The 26145-nt window shown below is 39.7% G+C and overlaps 1 protein-coding gene across 1 annotated transcript; it reads right to left on the minus strand.

Annotated features, from left to right (window-relative positions):
• Positions 1 to 3113: 3113 nt before the first annotated feature.
• On the minus strand, positions 3114 to 22165 carry OPN5 (opsin 5). The gene is made up of 6 exons (XM_005521820.2): positions 22012 to 22165; positions 14125 to 14244; positions 9920 to 10090; positions 7171 to 7505; positions 4784 to 5019; positions 3114 to 3523 (listed from the first exon to the last, which is right to left on the minus strand). The coding sequence occupies exons 1-6, from the start codon at positions 22148 to 22150 to the stop codon at positions 3460 to 3462; spliced, it is 1065 nt and encodes a 354-aa protein (XP_005521877.2). The 5' UTR covers positions 22151 to 22165; the 3' UTR covers positions 3114 to 3459.
• Positions 22166 to 26145: the final 3980 nt, after the last annotated feature.

Below are 26145 nucleotides of genomic sequence, written 5' to 3' on the forward strand. Positions count from 1 at the left end.
ATTATCTAAGTGCAGTCTTAGCCTGTGTCAATTACTTCCTTCAAGCCATGAACAGCGAATTCAAATAGAATTTTGCCTCTTGGCAGTCCACTCTGAATGTACACAAAGGTTACATAATAAAAGATCTTCATTTATAGCTATTATTCTTGATGACACTATTTTCATTAAAAAACATTTAGTTTAGTGTTTATACACAAAAAGAGGAAATTCCTTAAAATAACAAGGAGGATGAAATATTGAAAATGCAATAAATAAATCTTCCTTCAGAGTCATATTCCTTACTCATTCATCACACTGAGTAGGTTTTACACTGTTGGTGCTTTGACAAAGCTCAGATCACAAAATGGCATAAGTTTGAAATTTGTAAAACATTTAGAAGAAAAGAGGAAAGTGAGAGATTTGGTCTTTTGATGACCTCAGACCAAGCTTACATATCTCAGTTTTATATAATAATCATCAGCCTCAGCACAGGGAGAGGGAGAAACTCTCTCCTGAGCATCAGTGGCAAAGTATTATCTTTGGAACCATCTGGCTACAACCTTCAAATCAATTCAAAACTGACCTTGAACATGTGAATCCATAATGACCCCTCATTCCTCTACTACTGTGATCCCAAACAGAGCAGAAACTGTGTGAGCTGCTTTATATACAGGTGAACAAAGAGAGTGCTCCAGTTCTCCTTTGTCACTGAACCCAATGAGATCCATTTGCTCCTATCTTCAGATTCTGCATTTAAATTAAGCACTGCATGCCAAAATGTGCATGTCCTGCTTGGTTCAGGGGAACATCTTTCACTTGAACACATGCTCAGCATAAACTTGTCTCTAACTCCTGCACAAGCTGGAATCCTAAACTTTCTTCTAGGGCAAGATATTGTTCAGTCATGGCAAAACAGAGTTTTCAGACAAGAATAGTTATGGCACTGAATAAAAAATAAATAAATTTCAATAATGTGAAAATAAATATATTTAAGTCATATGAAACACATTTATCATTATTCTGGAAGTTCATATTTAGGGTTTACTAAACCTCTGAACTCTTTAGATAGCACATGTATCTAGTACATTTGTTATAGTGGAATCCAACTATATAACGAATTCAAAAACATCCTACACTCTTTAAAAATATAAAATTCATCCTACCACAAGTGTGTATACACTTCTGGGATGACCCAGCAGCAATTCTGAGGAAAGTACATAATTTTATCAAATAAAGAGAAAAGCTACCCGAATTTAAATTAGAGGAAGGGCTGATACACAAACTGTGAGTTGATTTACCCCTAAATCTGGCCAGAGTAGTCAGCAATTCCTACAATTTTACCAACAGTGTTGCTCCAGCTAATCTCATTTTTAGGGACACTGTTCTGATTTACATCACACTTTAGTTATGATAAACACCTAAAGATACAAATAAAAGTTTGCCTGGATGAAGAAAGTAAAAAAAGCTGCAGGAAGATGCAGGCAAGCATGTCAATATCTCCATAACCAAGTCTGCAGATATTTTAAAAGATGCTCTGGATCAATTTGTGGGCACAGTTTGCAACTGTAGTTAAAAAAGTAGTTTGTTTTATGCTGAAAGGTATTTCAAAATGAAAGAACTCGACTTCTGGGGGAAAATACAAAGCAATGTATAGGTAGCACAGCAACTCAGTACCTCTGCAAGTTCTCTTCCTTTTTATTCAAACTTCTTTTGCTAAAACATTTCACAGCAAACAATACTTTAGGAAAAATCAACAAAATTCTGCTACATGGTCTGAATATCATTTGATAAAATAGCAGCTGCAGAATGGGAGTTCTGGGACATGCCAACAAACATCAGATTAAACCTTTATAATGTTATTGTATAAAGCAATATTAACATCACCATGAATCAGCTACAAAAGAAGTTCAGTTCAGTGTTGCAGAAAATGTGTATTAAACACAATTCTGAATTAACATTAAACAGGAAATATTAAACAGGAAAGTAATTGAAACTCACAAATGCTTTCTTTCCTTAAAGGAACAACTCAGAAGAAAGCTTTGCCCTTGAAACTTTGGGGTTTTTTAATAGTCAGCAGAAATCTGTGTGGGAGACTTTTTGATTTGCAATTAACTTATTTTTAATAAAATCATTCTTGAAAAAAAAAATATTATAGAGAAACATCAAAGTCATTATTTTAAGAATTAAGACTCTGCTTTCACTGAAATGCTTGGTTTTGATCTGTAGTGATGCCTCCACTTTAAGATAAATCCAAAGGAGAAAAAGGAGATAATAGGAATGATTATGGCTCCTATCCAAGACAAGTTTTTTGGCTGCCTTACTCTGCAGGTCTTTTCAAGACACATTGTTTTTCTGTTGAATGCATTAGGAACTTACAGAACTTTATTCTCTCAAATAGTTATTAATCCTCATCCTTCCAGGACTTAGTGATTAAAAATTACTCTGCAGCTGCACTTTGGAAAGGCTCCTCTGTTACCAGTGCTGTGACCCTTCTCACAAACACACCAGTTTTGAATTTTTTTTCATGGTTCGGATTGAGGAACATTTTGCCATTTTATATCTCATGAATTGAACTCATGAAGAATTGTGATGAGTAAAATACACAGTGAAAAATTCCGTTATCGAATCTTTCTGCTTATTTTCATCACACTTCATTGTAATTTTGGCCAGAGAATGATAAAAATGTGTAAAATAATGGTTTGCTCTGTTTGGCTTGGGCTGACTTAATTTCACTTCTGCTTTTTTATTACAAAGTTATTCATAACTCCTAAATTAATCTACAATTTGAGAAAGAGATCTTTCCCCTTTCATTCACAACTGAGTAATGATTATTTTATATCTCATAAAGTGATCCTGTATATGAATGTGGCACCTCTGACTTTGCCATGACTAAAATCAAAATATTTCTGAATATTGAAGGACTGGGTCAAAGTGGGTTTAACACAGCTTGTAGCCTCATGATTTGGAGAGATGCTCACCAGGGAAATCCAGTCAGCTAATATTTCCCCACTGTGTAATTCAGAGCCCTGAGAAGAGAAGCTCCAACTCAGATTTGTCCTCTAAGGAATCCTTTCCTTCGTGCTCCAGGTCTCCAGTGACTGCAGCAGGAATTTAGGGAGATTAGCTTTGGTAAATTAAAACTGCCCTTTATGAATACTTTGCTTCCTCTGAGAGAAAATATTGCCCAAACTATCATTTCTGTTAGTGCTAAGAAGAGCTAAAAAAGGGCATTCTAAAATATCTGAAGTGAAGGAAAATTTTCAATAAAAAACAAATTTTCTGTTTCTTCTTCCTCTGAGTCCTTAGAATATTTTCCCAATGCACAACTTTGGTCAGGATGGAAAGAACTGTACATTGCACATAGCAATAGGGAGCAAAATAAACCTGTCAGGATGTTTTAATTCATTTACAGAAAGAGGGGCTTGAGCCAGTAGGGTGGTTTGCCATCAGGTTTTCACTTGCTGTAAGTGAGATGAGCCCTCATGCTTCCAGCTGGGTTTCGTTCATCGCTGTGGAGTCTCTGGGTGCAGATATTGTGTATGTCCTGTGGGGCAGAGAAGGAACAATGCTCACTTTGCTCACACCAAGCTGGAAATTAAGTTCCTACATCTGGGAAGTGATTCTTCCAGATCATTTTGTTCACTAAACAGGCCTAGAGAAGCCAGCCTGCATTCAGCTTGAGGCACTGGGTGCGATCTCCTTCAGATGTTAAACACAAATCCAGCTACCAAAAATCCACTGGAAGTTACTTTGAATTTGTGTCCCATTTGACTAAAACCACAGAAGGGATTTTGGCAAACTATAAATTCAACATCTCAGACATTCACAGCATATATCAACTCTGTATGTTCTGCAGATGAAATGAATCTCAGTGCAAGATTATGGAACGATCTGCTACAAGAAGCTGTGGAAGTTCATGATTGACTCACTGAGCAACAGCAAAAATGATGGAATTGATAAGGGAATAATATGAATAATAAAATGGTCCTTTATGCTTCAATTGAGGCACTTATGTTTTAGGTCTTTCAAGCAAATTACTGCAATTCTATTGTTTCACAGTCACTTATGTGTGGTGTGGTGTTTGTGACAGTCTACACTGTCAGATTAACATCCACCATTATCTCATTCAGCCACAAAAGTAAGGTACTTGTCTGCCATAATACAGAACTATACACCAAGAGCATAATTAGTGTTTTCAAGAATTCTTTAAGTGTGCAGCACACATTTTGCCTGAAGGTTGCAAATAAAAAAATAATAAAAAAAAAAAAGGAGACATTCTTATGAGACAATTACACTTTGATTTGTCTGGTTTGAGGTGGGTTTTCTTGGTATGAATGGTAAGTGCTGGGTGGTTGGGGAACTATTGTCTCTCCCTGCTGATTCAGTGCTGATTTATGATGAAAGGTATAATATTAACAGGTTGATTACAGAAGGAATTAACACAATTGTCTTCCATTTGTTTCACTGGCAATAGAAGTCATCAACACCTTCTGGAGGAAGTTCATATGATGATGTGAAAGAAAAGAATTAGGAAGACAGGATTGACCCAAAACCCATTAAAATCAATGGGACTTTTTTTCCAAACTGTATCAATGGAGTTGCAGCTGGATCTAAAAATAAGGACTGTCCTCCTGCTTCTCCTTACTCACCTACAGTCACTTTACAAATTCTCATGTCAAGAAAAATCCCAAATCAAAACCAAGCAATAAGATTCAATGAGCAGTGATTCTTGGTAGATCTTACTTTGGTACTTTTTGGAACATCATGTTCTTAAAGGTATCCTACTCCCCAAAGAAGAAATTACCTTGATTTCTTCAAAGAGCTCTTGGCCTCCAGCCCTCCTGACCGGCAGCAGGCAAACTTGCAGTCAATGACCTGGTAAATGATGGGGTTGTACATGGCTGCTGACTTTGCAAGCAGTGTTGGGATCACTGAGAACGGGATGGGGACCGAGTCTGGCCGTCCAAAGGCTGACCAGACCGAGACCACGGCGTAAGGGATCCAGGCAATGAGGAACCCTGCGCAGATCAACATTGCCACCTTGTGAGAGCAGAAAAGAGACAGTGGGGATTATCCTGAAGAGTCAGACACCGGCAGAGCAGCACAGAGCTAGGCAGAATACAAGGGAATTGTGTTCCACTGAATGGAAAAGGAAAATGATGACTTGCTTTTTCATATAAATTTACAATATGAACAAAATCTGCCTCTTTATCTCCTGCCTGTGTTTCTTTTGCCTGACGCAGAGCAGTTAATAAGTCTGCTATCAGACCCTTAAAAATGCAGTGAAGTCTGACTAAATATGAGGAAACTAAAAGAGAGTTCAGAAAATAATAATAGCTCAATATTGAATTCAAATTATTTAAGGAGAGAATTCCTTTTGAAACACAGAATCTCCTTTTTAGCATAGTATACTGATAATAGCAGAGCCTGAAGATCTTTTTGTAAAAAAGGATCTTTTGAAAACTGAGAATTTAACCGAGAGTAAGAATGCTAGTAAAATGTCTAGATTTATTTCTCCTAACCCATATCATGGATTTGTACTCCATTAGAATGTGTAGCTACTTTAAAAAGCAAATTTGTGTTAAATATTTTAGTTTTGATAAATGAGTTCCTGGTAGATTAGTAGTTGACCTCCATATAATGTGAGAAAATGTAACCACAAGAAAGTTTAGTATAAATACCAAAGCAAAATTGTTTGGGGCCAAAATACTTTACCTGAACCAGCCTGTCTGCACTCGGTCACAGCCTGATATCACTTCAAATGATGCCATGCCTCATACATCCTGAAAAACATCTGCCTTTATACTGCTGCCATTGACAGATTACTGCTCCATCCACACTGGTAGCAGCATACGTGCACCCATTTGGAATAAGGCAATTAGCAGGATTAGATTACCAAAAAAATTCACCAGGAAGCACAAGGGGTTTGGACATTGCATAACCTTTCCTGTAGGCTGTTCTTTTTGTTGCCTCTTTCTTTTTGTTGTCACTGAAAGAACAGTGCAGGTGAGCCCAGGATCTCAAACACAGCCTGTTCTTTATAAATTGTGCTGTGGGGTCAAATGGGTTATAAGGGACACTAATTTTCCATATTTATATTTATCTCAACATTATGTTCTCCAGTGTATATCCAAGAAAGGAGGGGAAAATTACTGGTGTTGTGACTCAGATCACATTGAAGTTTTACATGATTCTTCCAATATAACAAAAAAAAAAAAATCTGCAGTCTCAAATCAAAAGTTGCCGTTGACCTTCAAAGGAAATTTGCTGAATAACCACAAAAAAAGTTACAATTTGAAACATCCTTTTGAAAGGCAAGTGCAGTTGTACCAGCTGTACTGGCAGCACTGGCTGTGCAGGTACATAGCTGAGATTTTCAGATATGTTTAGACATAATGTCCCTTATTGATGTATGTTATATAACTCTCAGTTCAACTCACAAATATTGTAATAAAATTTGATCAGCCAAGCAAAGCTTGCTGCTTGTTTCACTCTTGGCATGCCTTACAGAGGTTGGTGACTCTTTTACAGCTAAGGAATCTGATTTTGTTCAATACAAGCCTTTCTTTTGAGAGATTTCCTGGCACAATAACCAGTATCAAGGATCATGGTTGTCTCCACTGCAGAAAACAGATTCATTCAGAAAAAGAAAACAGGATTTGATCTCAGATGGAAAATTAATTTTAGCACTTCAGCATTTTTATCAGCACTTCATGGCTGAGCCTAACTGGTAAATTATTTGCATAGAAACAATTTCAGTGTCACAGGACCAATTTTGGTTTATATCTTCATTAACAGAGTAACGTAAACTGTCTGAAAGTTTTATTTCCCTACTTCAATAATCTGCTCTCTATCTGTTTTCTGTTATAATTCCTATGAACATCAAACATTAAATTACCCTTTACATCTGTTTCTGAAAGCAAAGGGTGTTTTATGGGGAGCAGGGCCACAGGGAGATGATATAACTTGTAAGGTCATAAGGGAAAGCTGTGGCAGAGCTTCGGGGTGAATCATCATCTCAGTGACCCAAGTGCCCTAATCACAGAATTATGTCTCCACTCCTGTTTTTATCCCATCTTGACAGTAACAGGGGAGAAAGCTACAAAAACCACCTCCAGAGCATCATGTCATTGTCTCCAAATCTGCTTCTATGATCCAACACAGCAAACTGAGGAAAACGTTCCTACCTACCTTGGTCAGTTTCATTTCAAGAATGTGGCTGTTCTGAATCCTGGTATCGTAGTGAGCGACTTCTTTGGTGGATGATTTGACTTTTAAGATTATTTTCACATAGGAAAACACAATCACCGCAGTTGGGAACAGGAGGCAGAAGAAAAGGATGCTCAGAACAAAGGCCTGTCCAGCCACTGAAGCTTGTGCCAGCCACCAGTCCAGAGTGCAGGAGGTCCCAAAGGGCTCGGGGGCGTAGCTCCCCACCCCAGCAAAAGGAACTGTAGCCCAGAACGTAGCATAGGCCCAGATTATTGCCAGGCAGATAAATGCATGGTGCCTCTTAAGCCAGGTACCTGGAAGAAAATTCAAGAGTTAGAAGTTCATGTCCAGGTGTGTTGGGCACGATGGAATATGTCATGTCACGTGGAAGTGCTCAAGGCCAGGCTGGATGTGGCTCTGAGAAATCTGGTCTAGCTGGAAGCTGTCCCTGTGGGGCCTTTGGAACTCGATGGTCTTTGAGCTCCCTTCCAACCCAAACCATTCTATGATTCTGTGAAATATGAGTTTGCTTGACTGTTTGACAAGAACTCTGTGGTGTTCATCTTGGCTCTTTGAAGGTGTCCATAGTGACCCCGAGCTCACGTTGTGCCTCATGAAGACATAGGCACACTCACATGGAAGGCTCCACCTATCCTTATTTCATATATTTGCTTTAATTTGTGATGAATTACAACTGAGAAGAGTCCAAACTAAAGAAATCCAAACCAGCTCAGCAAGAGTTGCAGGAATTTGTCCAGTAATTTCAATTCTTTAATGTAACTTAAGTTTTTTCCTATTCTTTGTCTCCTATGTTACCTGATTGAAGCTTAAACTCAGTGACTGAAAAACAAGGCTTTACAGTGAAAATAAGATATCTAAGATTTAATTTCACTTTTAATTTCACTTTAATTTTACTTTTTCATTCTTTTCCAGTACAGAAAACCACCATACATGTCCTGTCAGAAGTATCTGTAATACATGTTTTCATGTATCTTTGCCCCTTTGTTTTTTAATTAAATGCAAACAGAATTCCTGGAGAACATTGTCTCCCTGCTTATCTTCCATACAGCTCTAATTCTTCTGGAAAAAGTTCCACTTTACAGAGTTTTCATCATCATCTACCTGTTCAACCTACCAGAAAGGACTAACAAATTTAAATCTTTAACTTTTGCAGAAACTTAGAATATGGTGATATAACACCTTGGACAACATCTTGGAACCCCAATTCATTTGCAGCCTCTGACTCACAGGAGAGTGAGTCAGAAATGATTTTCACTCATTTCACTCCAACATTAAGGAGATTTCTTCAGGGTTTCAGGGTAACTTAAAACAAAACCCAAAAAAAGAAACACCTGTAATTTTCATGTGTCCAGCATCCCTTCCCAGCTGATTTTACATGTCCAGGTCACTGGAAGGAAAATGAGCATTGCCTGACAAATGATGTATTCATGTGTGATGGCTGAGAGATAGAAAGCTGGTTTGTTGTGCTCAGGGGTGGACAAACAAAGCACCGATATCATAAGTATTAAAAGAGAAACAGTTTTTAACCACCTAGACTGAGGATGATAAGCATGTTTGTTTAGTGCTCTCCATCTTCTATGGACCACCATTATTAGAACATGTGAGAATAAAGGTTTTGAAACGTTTTCTGTCCTGTGAACTAAGATGTCATGTTAAACACCACAGCTGGTGGCATGAATACAGTCAGCCATTAAATATTCACTTCAGCTCACCAGTTCTGTGAAAAACTGTCTGTGATTTGGGTTACCACTGAATTATTTTGAGAAGGCTTCTATGGAAAGAACTGAAATCCTGCTTAATATTATTGGTGTATCTAATACTCAGTGAAGGAGACCTCTGTACTCCCATGGGCACACCAGGGTCTGTGATAGGACATCTTGGCATGGCACCACAGCTTTTATCTGTTCACACAGACTGGCTTACAGTTCCTAGCTGCAAACATTCCTTACAGCTTAACATGATCAATATTTTATGTCATTATAAAGAAATCTGTTGTGTCCCTCAAGTCACATGGGCAAGCTGTTTATTACTTGTAAAGTCACCTTGAGCATTCCCTGTATTTGGATGGGAATTTAGTCCCTCAGGGTTCAAGAACATCTTTTCTAAACTGTGACAATATCATTTGACTGGAAAGAATGAAGCATAAAATACATCATATTCCAGAGGTACAAGATATTGATGGATATGGTGGTAACACCTTACACTGCTAAATTCATTTCATCCTCTCAGGTTCCATTTCCATATTTGAGAGACTATTTCACATTATGACTTATTGCCCTTCCAAATCTCTCAGGTGTTTTAAATAGCTTGTCACACACTGCAGAGGAATTTAGGCATCTAATAAGGAATATTTTTATGTGTTGGTCCATAAGACCCTGCAATATGTGCAGTACTTACTTCTGTTAATGCTAATGGGTCTTGATAGACATAAAGTGATTTATCTATGAGGGGTTACAAAAACTCATGGCTTAAGCAGACAGCACAGGGACAACAGCAAAGGTGTTATGTCTAATAAAATGAATTTAACTGGGCTTTCTTGGATCATGCGAACACGTTTCTCTCCTCTGTGCACTCCCCTCTATATTTAAGAAAAGTATTCTGATGAGCTTAATTATTATGTCAGTGTAGTGAACTATAGCACTTAATAGAGCTTTTCTGCACTCACAGATAATACAGTTACCTATATATAGATACATATTTGTCTTACCATAGGACAAGTGGCAGATTTTCAGGTACCTGTCCAGGCTGACAGCTGTCATGGTGATGAGGCTCCCACAGCCAAAGAAGAAGCCAGCCCAGCCATACCAGCGGCAGCCTATCCACCCAAACATCCAGCGGTGGGAAAAGAAGGAGATGATGCTGAAGGGTTTGCCTACAACTTCAAAAGGAGAAGAGAATGGCATGAAGAGAATGATAAAATCCATCCTTGAGAAAACCTCCTTGTATCAGAAAAGCAAACCCTATCCCTTGCAAAAAACTTAGACCCTTAAAAATGCTCTGCACCATGGAGAAAGGGCTTCAGGCACAGTATGTGGTGACTTTAAGCTGGAGGGTAAATTTAGATGGGATATTAGGAAGAAAATCTTTACTGTGAGGCTGGTGTCACTGTCATGGGCTGCCCAGAGAAGCTGTGGATATCCCATCTCCGGAAATGTCCAAGGCCAGGTGGGATGGGGCTTGGAGCAACCTGGTACACTGGAAGGTGTCCCTGCCCATGGCAGGGGGTTGGAACAAGATGGTCTAAAGACCATGAAGTGCTTCCAAGCCAGAGCATTCTGTGATTCCACGGCTTGTGAGCGCTCCACACACAGGACTGAGCCTAAGAGAGCTGTAGCTAGATCCCAGGGCACCCATGATGTGGTAGCATGAGCCAAGCCTGCAGAAGGGCTGGAAATAGGTGCTTTACTATAAACCACAGGAACCAGAGGTAAACCACCACTCTGGAACTAATCATGGGCAGGTTCTTCTCATTATGAAATCTTCAGAGGATGTGTTAAATGCACATGCCAGTACCTAAACAGGATGGGTGATGGTGAGTCAGAGCTTGAAATATGCACAGATCTACATCATCTACATCCCTGTAGCCAACTGGGTGTCTTCAAGCACAAGGTAAAGAAATTTGCCTTCAAAAAGGACTTTTTCAAACCTGTCAAGGCCCAGCAGTAGGATACACAGTGAGGTAAAGTGTTAGGTGGGAAGGAAAGATATGGACTGGAGCTGCAGAAGTGGTTTCAGCTCCTCTCCACATCACACATTTCTCTGGTGCCTCCTAGCAAGTCACTGCACACAGATATCAAAACATTCTAAGCTTCCCCAAAGAGATGGGAAATGAGTACTCATTTTTGAGGCTTTCTCTTAATGGCATTTTAGCTCATTCCTCCCCAGGTAAAAGTGAGTGCTGAATTATGGAAGAAGTGAAGTTTGGTCAAATGGTATTCCATTCTCACCTTAAAGCAGGTTTACACTTTCCATATCCTTTGTAAGTATTGTGACAAAGAGAAAGTTTAAAAATTGTAATTATCTAGTTGGAAACCTCCTCTTTCTCCTAATTATTACCTTTTTCTTGGTCTAAATTTAGGCAAAGGAAAAAAATCAACTTTAATGGAACAGAAAGCTCAAAAATTTATAATCTAGGGACATCTGTTTTCCAAACATTTCAGTTTTACTTACCAGCCTGATCTTAAATTCTCCCAGGCCTGTACATGCCAAATGCAACATTCAAACAACATTAAATATTGAACTCCACATTCCTGTGACTGTGTTCCTTCCTGCACAGGAGTAGCCAGAGCACCTCAAGGACTTGAAAACATCTCAGCTTCCCTGGGCTAGTTTCCCTGGCTGAACTACAGTGTTTGTAATGTCACAGAAGCTCAGTGAATTGGTTTATGAAGAGGGCAAAAATTGTCTTGCAAACTGCATTTTCCACAAGGTAACCTATTCATAGAAACCAAGACAGAAATCTATTTTCTTGAAGTGATATGTAGGAAAATATTTTTCCTAAAAACATTCCATTTCACACTGAACTGATGTAAAACCATGCATTCTTTTTTCATTCTTAACAGAAGATTAAAGTACTTCCTCCAAAACCGAATCTTGCAGAAAATTGCCTTTGCTCCATCTTCTATGCCAAAAGCATCAGGATTTAAAACCCTTCAAAATCAGATGCATTTTTAAAAAGGTATTTTTGGGTTACTACCCTTCAGTCTAAGCCTGCAAGTGAAGTTCTGCCTGGACCTGCAGGATGTTCCCAGATCAATGCATGATGTGATTTCCTCCAAGCAGAATTAATGCACTTTTGATTTTTCAAGCAAAAGCTGACCTCAAGGATTAAGGTTTCAAGAAAAAAATTAAATATGACAAGGTCTAGGTTATGTGCTAACAATCAAGTCAGCAACTTTAGGCATATAAGTGACTGATGGATTTAAAGGCAGGCACATTTCTATGCACAAAATCAAATTTCTCTTCAGCTGCAGGACTCAAAGCAGCCCAGAGCACGGTGTCAGTGCAAAACGAGCCTGATGCAGGTTTGAGCAAGGGGCTGGTGCCACCCTGTGGAAATCTGCAGGAAGCAGAACTCTTCAAAATGTTGTTAAGACAAGTGTGTGAAATATGAAGACTTTGTGGAAAAAAATCCTATCTTCAGTTTGTCCAGCAGACAGAACCCATTACATTTCTCAACTTAGCACCTTCCATTAATTAAAAAAAAAAATTTAAAAAATAGAGAAGTGAGAAAATCAAGCATGGCTCTGGCAATCACTATTTTTAATTCCAAAATGTAAATCCCAGATATCTTGAACTCCCCATGGAAGAAAGCAAGGTGGTGCACTGGTGACAGACCTGAACAGAGACATTGGCAGCCCTCACACTGGGGTCCCAAACAAGCTGTACTTTGAATGGTTGGGACACACAGTTTTTATGGTTAGGAGATTCCTGTTAAATTCATTGAATCATAGAATCACAGAATATTTTGGATTGGAAGAGATCTTAAAGACCATCTCATCCCAAACCCCCTGCCGTGGGCAGGGACACCTTCCACTATCCCAGGTTGCTACAAGCCCATCCAGCCTGGCCTTGGACACTTCCAGGGATGGGGCTTCTCTGGGCAACATTCAGAATATAAAGCTGGGGAAATTCTCCTGAAACACTCTTTCTCATTGGAGTGACTAATATGAGCCTCATAATACAGATTCTTAAAACACCAAGGAAATGGGAATATCTCAGGGGAGGGAAAAGCCACTCTGGGTTTTTCCTGAACTTCTAAGTGTTGAGAGATGGAAGTAGTGTGTCCATGACAGAAATGCCAAAGAGATCACTGGGATTTCTCTGTGTGGTAGCAGTGATATTCATACCAACATCTCTCTTCTACTGAATTATTATTTCCTTCAGAAGTCCATGTTTACTGACCAAAATCACTGGAATCTACAGGGATGAGCAGATCTTTGGTCTTGTTCTGTGAGAGCTCAAACAAGCATCAGCCTGGGGAGGCTGGGAGCCATCATTTTATATTTTTCACTGATATTTTTGGCATTTGGATGAGGGCAAAAGCATCTGGCAGAGACAAGGGTAGGAAAAAGGCTGCACTGGAGCAGAGGGCAGAGGTCCCAGTGTGTACAACACACTGGGGACAAATGACCCTGCAAGCATGAGAATATAATTTCATTTATATGGCACAGGGGAGATCCCATGGTTAGTTGGGTCCTGTTATCCCTGCCATCCAAAATATCCTTTTCTAAAGGACATCCAGCCCTTTTTCTGTATTTACCCATGAGCAGCTGAATTAGACTCATGTCAAAAGCCAAAACAACCATCTCTGCAACTCTGGATAAACCTCTCCAAAGCTCCCTCCTCCAATGCCAGGACATCCAGACTGTGGGGTGAAATAAAAAATCCTCCCAGTTGGCTCATACTCTACAGATTGACAAAAATGCTTACTTTTCCTGATCCAGAGACAAAGGAGGATGGCCATTAGCTTTGATGGGCTGATGGCCACTGGCATTTTCCAATTATTTGGCAAAATGTGTATTTTTGAGGCATTTGGATCCTTTCTATTTCACCCTATGGCAAGAAAACATAATTTTCTGCACCTGTAATCCGAGGTATTTTGTGGTTATAGCCAGGGTGCACATGGAAGCTGCCTGTGGACACCTGCCCAGTGCTAGGGTGGACAGGAGCTCTGCCTGGTTGATAAAATCAACCCTAATTTTTCCTCTGTACTGTTCATTTCTTCCCACCAAGCTGTCCAGGAATGTTGTTTTCCATCCTCTTCTATTCTTTACGTGCAAATAATAGAGCAGAAATATCGGCAGCAAAAGGCATTTGGTGCTCCCATGACTTGCAGAGGAATGTCTCTTGCTGCTGCCAGGCAGAATGGTGAGATAGTAAAAAGAAGGGAAAATAAAAACATTAAATTACCTGAAATGCCCAGATCACACACTGCTAAATTAACAGTCATTATCTCAGCAGGTCTCAGCTTCTTTTTTCGCTTTGAGGACATAAAAATAACATACCCATTCCCCAGAGTTGAAAGGATCCCTGTAATAATGGAAAATAGAATAACATTCAAACTAGAATCATCTTCAAAACCAGCAATACTCCATCTTCCTTATGAAATTCCCTGATACTTGCAGCCTGAACCTGTGGTCCCTAAGGCTGGGCATTTTACTCTGAAATCTGATCCCCTCATGTCATTGTGCAGCTCCCAGAGACCTCGAGCGCAGGCACATCCCTCCCACAGCAAATGCTGTTTTCCCCTCTGCAGCAGGGCATTGCTTCCACCACCTGAGCCTGCACAGCCATTGATGGAAATCTCACAACAGAAACCCCAGAATCCTTCTGCTCTGGCCAGCCCAGCTCTCACTCAAACATTTATACAGCCACGAGAACGAAATTCAGCTCTCTGTAATCACAGGAACCAGAATCTGAACAGTTTCAACTTTATTAAATACTCTTATCAGACATTGAAGGATAAATTTACAGTTTAATTTGAATTAATATATTAATATCAAGTCCTAAATCTTACATTAAAAATTATTTCTATCATAGGAAAGAAAAATTACAAAATAAATCTGATTAATCTGATTTTAACTTCCAGGTGGAACTCAGTGCATGGGATCCTTCTCATATTGGCTGACATATTTTTTCCCATATCATCACCCAAAGACCTGCAGGTACCAGCACTGCAAGTGGTTCATCTGCCATGGAATTTATCTCCCCAGTACAGAAAATTGTGGGGTTTCCAGTTCCCTTAAAGAAAATGTGCCTTCACTAATTCATGTTTTAAAGAGTTTAAGGTCAGAGTGAGATTTTTGCTGCGGAAACACAGCACAACACAGATCATCCCTCTCTTGGAGCAAGAAGGTGAAAAACCCAAAGGGACCATGGGCTATTGAGCCTCACACCGGAAGAGGGGAGACACATAAGAAGGAGGGAAATGCAGAAGAAAAGAGTGAAGAGCAAAGAGTGACTGTGCTGCCCTTGCCTCCCAAAGGAGACCTACAACAGCACTGAGGGAAACTCTGGAGAGGAGTTCAGCCCAGGGAAGGGTGGGGAAGGGTGTTTTCAATAAGTATTTTAGGTTTAAAGGGTGAGGAAGGGTGATCTCCATAAGAATTTTAGGTTTGACACCTTTGTTTCTCACTACCTAAATCAGTAATTAAACATTAAGCTTTGGGGGTTGGAACCACGTGATGAGAGTTGGAATGAGATGATCTTTAAGGTCCATCCAACCCAAACCATTCTGTGATTCCATGATTCTGAATTTATTCGTTTCAAGGAGTCTGTTGGCCCACTGCAGTAACTGGGAGTGGATCTTCCTGTCTTTATCCCCACCCTGTCTTCATCCCCACTGCTTTTTCTCTGTTGGAATTTGAAATAAAAACCTCTCTGAGTCCCTGAGAGAGAGAAAAGTATTAAAATATATTAGACCACATAGACATGAAATGAGTGTAGGTTTTAGTTTTAAGTAAGTAAAAATACAGCTTAAGTGCCTTAAGAGGCTGTGTTAGCTTGGGAAAAGCCCTAAGGCCTAGTTTGAAGTTCAGAAATTATACCCTTCACAGATTCAACTTAGTCCTAGACACAATGAAAACATAGGAAGAATATAACTTACATTTCTAGATAGAGCAGATAGAACTATATACATAAACAGATAATGCTCCATACGTAGGCTTTAGGTAAGGACTGACACTGCTAATTAGACTGCTAATAAGGACTGACTTTAAATTAGAATGAAGCTAAAATTGGTGTAGAAAGAATGTTTTAGAGTCATGTTTTTAGCTGATTGGATGATTTACTAATTTAATCCCCTGTATTATCCCTGTGTACACATGCACACACGAAGAGGAACAGCAGCAGCACCATCATTATCCTCACCCAGAGAACAACTGCAGCTGCTTCTGGGGCCTGGATCAAGGAAACTGCTGGGAAGCTGCTGCTCGGAATTGGGGACTTTATGCCAAAAGCTTTTAGCACAGACTTTTAACTCTCTGAACTCTTTGCCTTCGAGATTGATACATTCATACAATAAACATCTTCATAGCAACCAATATCTCCTTAAAGACCTGGAGACCCCCGTGAACAACTCGACATTTCTCTGCCTCTTTCCTCCCTGTCCCGCTCTGAGGGCTGTCCTGAGTGCTTGGCTCCCTGCTGAGGCCAACTCATCACACTGATCCAAAAAAAGTCATAAACTGTTGTAGTTGATAGTTTGAAATGTATCTTTTCCCATCTTTTAGTTGTGATCCCCACCCCCCCAGCTTCTCTTTCTCCTGTTTACCTGGCATCAAGTTACCATGGTTACTGAAGTTTCTCTCCTCAGCCCCACGGCGAGAGGCCGGATAGAGTAAAGAGAGGACCCCGCTGGCATTTCCAGCTGCTTGAAGTTTCTTTAGCCCAGGAGACCCTTCTTTCCAACACGGAAGTTTGTAACTTTTTCCTGTCCCAGAATGCCTCTAAACTATGGAAGCTGAGAAGGCATGCTTACCTTGCCTTCCCTTTCTTTCCCCCTGTGTTGTCAGGAAACCAGGCCCCCTCTCCCCCCCTCTGCCCCTCTGTACAGAATACTCCCACACCTTTGTGGGCATTTGAAGAAGTTGGTGTCTGTTATTTCTTATCTTGGTGTGTGTAACCTTGATTTGTAGAAAGTTTGTAAGATGTACTGAGAAAAATAATTGGTTCTCTCTCTGATGTTCCCTCCCTCCGAGAAACCCTGTTAAAAGAGACCCCCCCAGACCCCAAATCCTTGTTCTCTCGCCCTTTGGATTCCCCTTCACAGAAATAAACTGTGGAATGCAAACCAGAGAGAGAGTCCCCCCCTGATTTCTTTACTCGCTCTATAGACTTGGATTCTTGAAGAAAATCAGTGAACCCCACAAACATATGCTGGCTCGAAACTCGAGTGAAGAGAAACCTCATCACTGAGCTGGCCGGGCTACACTCGAGAAGATCGAGTCAATAAACAACCCAACTCTCCTCTGTTGATAACCATCAAAGGCACCCTTTGTGCTACCTTGCACACGGGGCTCTGCTGGGGCAATCTCTGTTTCCAGAAGGCCCCAGAACCCTCCAGCCTCCCAGCAGTGCTTTCCTCTCCAAATGTTGTACCTTTCAATACCCTGTAATTTTCATCTGAGTCTTCTGGCAGGCCAGACCTCAGAAAATGAAGTTCAGTAATTAAATGGGAATTTAATTATTTAGTGATTAATTTGGTAATTCAGTAATAAATAATCCCGTATTTAAATGGGCATTTTAGTATTTACACTGGTCCATCAATGGCAGGATTCCCTTGCAAGGGTGCCTTGTGCTCCCAAAATCAAGAAACCCAATCTGGGAATATCCATGAGACAGAGAGAGAAATGGCTCCCAGAAGCTAAAACCAAATTATTTATCAAGAAATATGAGTGACTGAGAAATCAAAAGTTCACCAAATTCAGGAGAAAAATACTTTGATTTTGAATTTTTCTGTATTAAATGCAACACTTACTGGAAAGTTTTTATTTTTATATTGACAGTATTATTTTCTATATTCTTTTACAAAATAAACAGAAGCTGGCTTATTATTGATCTTAGGTTTTCTCATCAAATTTGATTTACCCTTGGTGAATTAAATTATAAGCAGATAGAGGTATTCATATGAGTCATTTTCTTTCTTGCAGCTGAATGAATGAATCTCAATGCTGCAAGCATTTTTCATATATTTTAATCCTTTTTTCTCATAATGCCATTTTCCTCTCCAGTGATATTTAGGATAACTAGAGTGCCAGCATCCAGTTTGAAATACCTTTTGAAAGTATTTGACATTTTCCTGAATCCTTTTCAACTGACTGGCAGTCTAGAGAGACATCTCTATCAGCCAAGTAACTCTGAAGTTGCCAAGTTGCTCTGAAACCACTGCTCATTATTAATGTCAATGTTTCAGAGAGCTCCAGCCCACTGACCTCCTAATCCCATAGCTGGAAGGGGTTATTTGATAATTTGTGATGCCTTTTGTCTATGCCTGCATCTGAAAATTGCTTATCTGAATCTTTTTTTAACTCCTTGGTGATCAAAACTTTATAACCTCCTGAGATGAGGCATTTCTCCTGTTGTGAAATGACTTTCCTAGCAGTCAGCTGAAGCCCTTGCTGGAGCAGGTTCCCAGCTCTGGTAGGTTAAAAACAGGGGGAAATGACTTTTCAGATATAAAAAAGAGGCTCTTTTCCAGGAGAACTGTCCATGGCACCCTGGCACTATTACATATATACAAACAAAGAGCCAAGAGTGTGATAACTAAAGAAGTGACACCTGCAGAGACAGAGCCAGGCTGAGGCACGCAGCCTGCAGTGAGAGGAAAACCTGTTTACAAGTGGCCAGCTGGAGAAATAAACTTCCAGTTCTCCAACCTAACAGCAGTGCTAATCCATCAGAAAAAATAAAATTTGAAAAAAAAAGTTTAGGATTTTGTTTTCAATTAAGCTATTTCATAACAGGCTGAGGAAGTGTGCACAACAGTTTGTAAATCAATAGTGACTTGCCAAGGGGTTTCAGAGCAGCTGACAGCCAGCTCAGTGGTTTGTCACCCTACCTGCCTGTACAGTGAATCAATCAAGGCAGAGATGAAAATGCTGGTGGGGGAAGTGACAAAGACAAAAGAATTGGATTCTTTTAACCATGTGCTTAGTCTGATTTTTTTTTTTTTTCCCAGACAATTAGAAAGCTACATGTGGAAATTAACTACTCAGGACAAAGGATCATGTACTCACAGAGAATTTATCAGACTAGTCAAGACTGCTGGTTTTCTTCAAAGAGAAAAAACAATTATTTTTTGTATTTCAGATTGCAGTACTTGAGCTGTACCACTCTGACCCTAAAAGCTCTGCTGAGTTTCCTGATAAGATCCAGCCTTGTTCACTCACTGTTCAGCTTCTTCCCCTTTGTGAAAGGAATTTTAAACCCACTTGCACCTTACACAGCTCAAGTGCAAAAAGATGCACAAAAGCACTCCTGGCTTCCCACCTCCTGCTTCCCTGTCTCTGCTGTCAGGATGTCCCCACAGGCCATCCTCAGGAGGGGTCACAACTTCTTGGAAGGAATCTGCAAAGGAGTAGGCAATGCAGTCCAGTGGGAAAATGTGACAGGTTCAGTCTGAATCACAAGTCACAATAAAAAACCACATACATGGAATCATAAAATTACTTAGGTTGGAAAAGACCTCCAAGGTGATCAAGACCAACTTTTGGCTGACCACCACCATGCCCACCAAACCATACCACGAAATGCCACCTCCACTCATTTTCTGAACACTTCCAGGGCTGAAGGTTTCACTATTCCCTGGGTACCCCATTCCTGTGCTCAACCATTCTTCCACTGAAGAATTTTTCTCCTAAAATCCTTATTCTATAGGTCCAAGGAATATGCAAATACAGCATTTATATGGAAATGGGAAGACCATAATTGTCTCAAATGAAAGCCACTAGTAAAGTTTGCTATGAACACAAGGGCAAAGCAATTAACCAAGTAAAATGTAATGCAAAACACACACTTTAAAAATTAAGTTAATTTAGAGTTAAATGTGGGATATGATGTGTACAGATACATACACATACAGCAGAGCTGTGGCTTGAACTACCCTGGCCCAGGCCACTGGATACAATGAATTCACAAGCTCAATGTCAAAATGATTGTGAGACCTTTTAAAATTAAAGTTTCATTTTGCTCACATTGCTCACAAAAGTCTGTGCCTTAATGGATGGCTTTTGGCTTTTCACTGGAAATTTTTAATTCTTGTTCCTTGCCTTAATTTGATTATGCCTGCATTTTTCAAGATGTTTCACATCTGGCAGGTAATTTTTGGACAGGATAAATCTACACTAAACACAATGAATATAACAAGGCAACACGGTGTCTACTGAGAGGATTCATCCATCAGACATATTTCCTGGGATCAAAGCTAAGTTTACTTAACCAAGTGAAAAAAGACCCAAAGTGGGGGCTGTTTTGTATAGTTCAGTGAAGACATCTGTGTGCAGAGCAACAGAAAAAAAATATATGTGTGAAAAGTGAGGATTCCTACAAAACAGTGTAGGAATACCAAGAACAGTACTGAGATACAGCTCCAGCTGTCACCTCTGCTGCTCTGGATTATTTTTTCAATAAAGATGTAAGCAGAAGAGAAATAAGAAATAAACAGAAACATAATTAGAAGGGAAATACTAATAAAAACTCTGATACCTCCACTATTGAAAAGTTTACATTGCTTAGATCAGTCAGAGGAAAAGCAGTAAGACAGAGGAGATGGGGGGATGTAAAGTAGTGAATGAGAAACACAAAAGCGGGACTGACTGACAGATCTCGGTATTTTGTGCACAACTCATTGAACAAGACAATGAATCAAAACTGAAATAAATGTCAAGGAATCAGTGTACACTCTGTATTCAGCCTTGTCTTCAACATCTGACACCTGGAGCTCAGGTTTTTTGTAGAACAGTTCTGTCCTCAAAATCAGATTTAGTGAGAAAATAGCTGCTGAGGTGTGAGAAACTGTGTGAACTAAGACCATAAAGCATAAAGGAACTTAAAATACATGAAGAAGAATTGAACAGATTGGATTAGAATGGAATAGAATAGAATATTATAGAGTTAGAATAGAATAGAATAGAATAGAATAGAATAGAATAGAATAGAATAGAATAGAATAGAATAGAATAGAATAGAATAGAATAGAATGGAATGGAATGGAATGGAATAGAATAGAATAGAATAGAATAGAATAGAATAGAATAGAATAGAATAGAATAGAATAGAATATGGAATATCCTGAGTTGAAAAAGACCTACATGGATCATCAAAATCCAGCTCCTGACCCTGCAAAGGAGCATTCCAAGAATCCCATCATGTGCCTGAGAGCTTTTCCCAAACACTTATTGAACTCTGTCAGGCTTGGTGCTATGACCACTGCCCTGAGAAGCTGTTCCAGTGCCCAGAAACCCTCTGGGTGAAGAATTTTTTTCCTGATATCCAACCCAAACCTGCTCTTACTCAGCTTCATGCCATTCCCTCAGGTGTTTAGGTTATTATGGATGCAAAAAGATATAACTCTGTCCTCCTCCATAAAGTAAAGAAGGAAAATTGTTGAAAATCAGGCCCAGTTTATCCCTAGAAGAAACAGAGACCAGAATTTTCCTGCTGAATGATAACTCCTTGGCATGTGAATACTTTAAAGAGAAATCAGTCCCAGCTACCATGGGTGTGCACTAAGCAATAGATAATTGTATTTATTCTGCTTGCAAAGTCACTTTGAACCTTGTAAAGAACTCCAACACAAAAAAGGATGGGGAGGGTGCTAGGCAGAAAATATTGCTCAAAATGATGTGTAACAGAGGACAGATGATGCCAGGAGCTGAGCAAGGGTCACATGAACACATCTGAGGGTGTTCCCTGCTGTGTAGGCTCATGAGAGAGGCTGTGAAAACAGGCCATAAAACCCACAATGCATAGTGAGGGAAACCCTGCTCTGCCCAGGGACAAATTAAAGTACAGAGCAGCAACCTATCAGTTATTAAAAACAATGAGTATCTGTTCACTTTTTGCTGGAACATCTACTGCTAGTCACTTTTGGCTACCTGCAGCAGCATTAGCTGTTGACATTAACTGTTGACATTATACTTCTAACACATTATCTCTCCTCCCTCCTAGATTTTTCTTTCTAGTATGAAAAAATGTGTAATTACACATCTGATGAACAGCAGTTTCTGCCTCCTTTCTGAGACCTGCAAAAATGCAGCAGCACAGTCATCTTTCAAAGACCAATTGTAAAATCTTTACCAATTATTGTCAAATAAAAGCCAGCTATGATGTCAGCTTCTCTAGAGAGCTTTGATGCAAAAGGGTCTTCCTTTTGGAGATAGTGTGGGATGTATTCTTCCTGGGAAGAATTGTTGTGACCTGATGCCATCCCACTCATGTCCAGTTAAGTGCCTGAAAAACAAAAGAACAGAGTTTGCAATAGAGCACACCTGCTGTTAGAAAATGTGAAGATATTTTTGTTTCATACACAGGATCCATATTCCCATCTTCAGTTCTGCTCTGACACTGCCCAGGGCACTTCAGGATACCATTCAAACTTGCATAAAGTGTTGTGCCATGATTCAGGTCATGACTTACTTTATCCAAGAACATCATTATTTACATGGGAACACAACAGGAAAAAGGCATCAAGCTATTGGAGAGTGCCCAGAGGAGGCCACGAGGATGGTGCAGGGGGTGGGGGGAAAGCCTTTGAGGAGCAGGTGAGGTGATGTGGTCTGTTCTGCCTTGAGGAGACTGAGGGGAGACCTCACTGGGGTCTGTAACATCCTCATGAAGGGAAGAGGAGGGGCGGGGGCCGATCTGTTCATTCTCATGACCAGTGACAGGACTGGAGGAAAGCTGGAGCTGAGTCTGTGCTCCTTGTCTTTGTCTATACACACGGTTCTCACAATGCCAAGAAACTGGGAATTACCTGCAAGACAGTCTCAGCAATTTCTTTGTACCTTGAGGGGCTCCTTGTCTGCAGATGGCAGCTCTGCAAATTTTGCAGATAAGGGAAAAATTACATCCATAAATTCCCCTTAGAGTTCCTTAGCTGTTGCGTTCCAATGCAAATAACTTGTCATGGCCACAGTCATAACAATTGGCCATTGGAATTGTAAAGCAGCAGGAGAATTAAATAGTAGAGTCATCTAGGAAGGCTTGTTGGGTTTTCTTTCCATGTATTTTTGTGTGGAAATGGGTTATTGAGGTCAAACCTGCTAATATAAGTAAAGGAAACCCTGGTAGGGGAAAATGGGAATTTGGCAAACACCCATGAAAATCATCTCTCCAGGACAATTGAAGAAGAAAGGGAGGAACTCCTCCATAAGACAAAAACATTTCTGCCATGTTTGTAAGCACCCAGCCAGGAGCTTTTTAGGGCATTCAGACACCCCAATTCCTCTTGCTGGTGCTTGCTGGGGCAGGAATGGCACTCATGAACTCAGCACTTGACTCAGGGCTTCCATAACTTTTCCTGTGGGACCTGGGACAAGCAGCAAGCTGTGATGCTCTAAATTTTTCCCCTCAAAAGTCCAACTTGGAGGGAGACTAAATAAGAAACAAAAATTATTTCTTAATTTTACCCATTTGCTCTCTCTTCTGCATCTTGAAGACAGGCAGTCTTGTCAATAACAAACCTGTGTGGCCAGGTACAACCCCCTCCCCACTGTCCTTCTAGCTTTGGAAAAATGAAAAAAGAAAGATTTTACTGAAAGCAATTGAGCCATGAAGGCACACTGCTACTCTAGACATGGGAGAGAACAAAAAAGCATGTGGCTCTAAGCAGCATTAACTATTTAAAGCTCACCAGCCTCATTGTTTTTTATATTTGGTTTTTTTTTATTAAAAGAAAAAGGCTGATTAACTTTAAAAATAAATAATTATCTTTCTAAAAATTGTCTGTTCCAGACAACAGAGCAACCATTAAGTTTTGAATCAGGTGCTCTGGTACAAAAGCCTGGACAGTCTAAAAAGACCATCTTGTACAAAAGGATGCCCTAAAGCATGAATCTGGGAAATAATCAGGGTCATCCTGTCCATCCTATCATAGCCCAGGCCTTGATCCAGGTCCCACCTGGCCATTAAAAGGATCCTGATGTTTTTCTGTCCCGGAGCTTGCAGGGTCCCACAGCTCCTCTGTGGCTGCAGCATTTGAGCCATGTGGGTGGCTGAAGTGATGCAAATGGAAAAGTACATCTGGGACCTGTCAGCACAATCTGGGTTTGATACAAATATCAGAGGGTTTAAGGGCATGTTTCTCTTTTAGCCACTGTAGAATCTCCCACTCCAGTCAGTATCAGGTGGCTCACAGGGACAATATTTTCCTATGTCTGAGCATACAAACAAAGTAGATTTAAATAGGAAATTTCAGCTTCTGTGAATGCTAAACCCAGCCAGAAGTGCAGACACTGGGATTTTTAAACTGCCTTAAAGCAAAGGTGCAGGCTTGCCAGACAAATCACAGCCTTGGGACAGGAGAAGCCCTCTCTGGTCCACCTAGACATGGCAAATTTTGCTGCTTCATTTGATATAAGTTTTTTACCTGCTTGCAAATGTTAATGTTGTAACAGATTATCCTCTCCTGTTGCTGGAAAAGAAACACTTTATCTCAGCCTTAAGCAGAGAGAGCACATTATTTCTTGAAAATTTTCAACAAAAATAAAAGGAAATTAATATCTAACTTCCAAGTAGGTATACAAACTTTCCTTATTATTTTAAATCATATCTGGTGAGTTAAGAATAAGTTTCGGATATAAGAAGATAAAAAAACAACTCTACTTGATTTACACAAAAATTGTTAGTGACATATAATGCAGAGGATTAATGCTTGATTATGGCTTTAAAAGATATTTAACATCCTGATTAGACAGGAATTAACTGTTTTCCCCAAAATGAAGTTTTATTCCAGAATCAATCTCACCTTTAGAGTGCACAAGACAGAAAAGTGTGTAATTAACAGGGCAGAATAATTAGTCCTCTCATAACTCCAAGTCAAGAAAAGCCATAATCTTAATCAGCATCTAGTGTCTAAACATTGGGTGAAAACATGTGGAGAGGGATAACTTTCATACTAGTAGGAAAAGCCTAGCAAAAGTAGGGGATGTGCGCTTTTACAATTTACATAATTTCAGGAACAAAGATTTGAGCTGCCAACTCTGTTAGTTTTATTTATCCATGTGTTTTGTAAGGTATCACGGTATTAAATGCCTGAAAAAGGTCATAAATCTGATACATAGCTCCTAAAAGTTAATGAGTCAGCAACAGGGACTATAAATTATTCTTTTAATAGAAACACAAGTGATCCATGCTTGTACCAATGCTCATTGCTTGCAAGTTCTTGATAACTCCTAAAACATTTTGAGAAGCTACAAATGGGAGGTGAAGCAACACAAGTTCAAATTAATGTGTCCTCTTACATGGGGCTTAGACAAATATGGGTACCTAGGACTTCAGATCTGAAGTCCTTAATATAAATCAGTAAGGAATCTTAATTAGTAATTAGTCTAAATTAATAAGAAAACAATCATCAGCCAAAAGTGGATGCACCCAATTTATGTAGGACAGCCAAGCTGGTGTAAAGTGGGGAGTGCATTTTTGTAAATTTACAGGCAAAGGAAGGAAATGTTGACACCAACCATTAAAAAAAGCCTGAAAAAGCTAAAAGCTCAATGACAAAAGTTATTTAGTATGGGAAACAGCAGTGTGTATTGTGTGCCATAGGAACTCCAGAAACTGAACTATTCTCTGATGCTGTGGAAATCCTCTGTGGAAGTTACTGTGGCAGGAATGCCTTAATGTACTTGACAAGAGAGCACAAGAAGTCAAACATTATTTCCAAAGTCATGGCCCACAGACAAGTGTTTCTATTATTTGTAAAAGCAGATTAATGGCAGGGGATAAATGGCAAAGTGAAACAAAAGATGTCCATGGACCCAGAGTCACCTCATAGAAAAAGTCAGTAGGGCTCATTCAAAAGATTAATGCAGCTAAAGTGATAACACTATCAATTGTGTTAATTAAGAAAATAATTTTCTGCTCTCTCATGATATGTTAAAAAACAATAAAACTCTGAATAATTTTATCTGAGTCAGTAAAAGACAAAAGCTAAAAGGATAAATTAGTGCCAGCAAATATTATCTTTTTAAGAGGAGAAAAGGTAATTATCTCCTAATTTGTCCAATGGCATCCATTTCTCAGTGTCTCCACAGCATCTCAGAGTCTGCTGGATCCTAACTCACACTGCCAAGTGCCACATTGATCCTAAACTTCCCCTGGGTATTTTGAGGAGCTCCTTTCAAAAACTGGGGTTGTGGAAGCAAAGACAAAGGTCCCAGAGGTCACTGCCTTGTCCTGTCACACCATCCTGGCAGCTGCACTGCTGGCACA

This window comes from Pseudopodoces humilis, chromosome 3 (assembly GCF_049639895.1).
Source record: "Pseudopodoces humilis isolate 2021_Gansu_Grassland_sample_001 chromosome 3, ASM4963989v1, whole genome shotgun sequence".
Lineage (NCBI taxonomy): Eukaryota > Metazoa > Chordata > Aves > Passeriformes > Paridae > Pseudopodoces > Pseudopodoces humilis.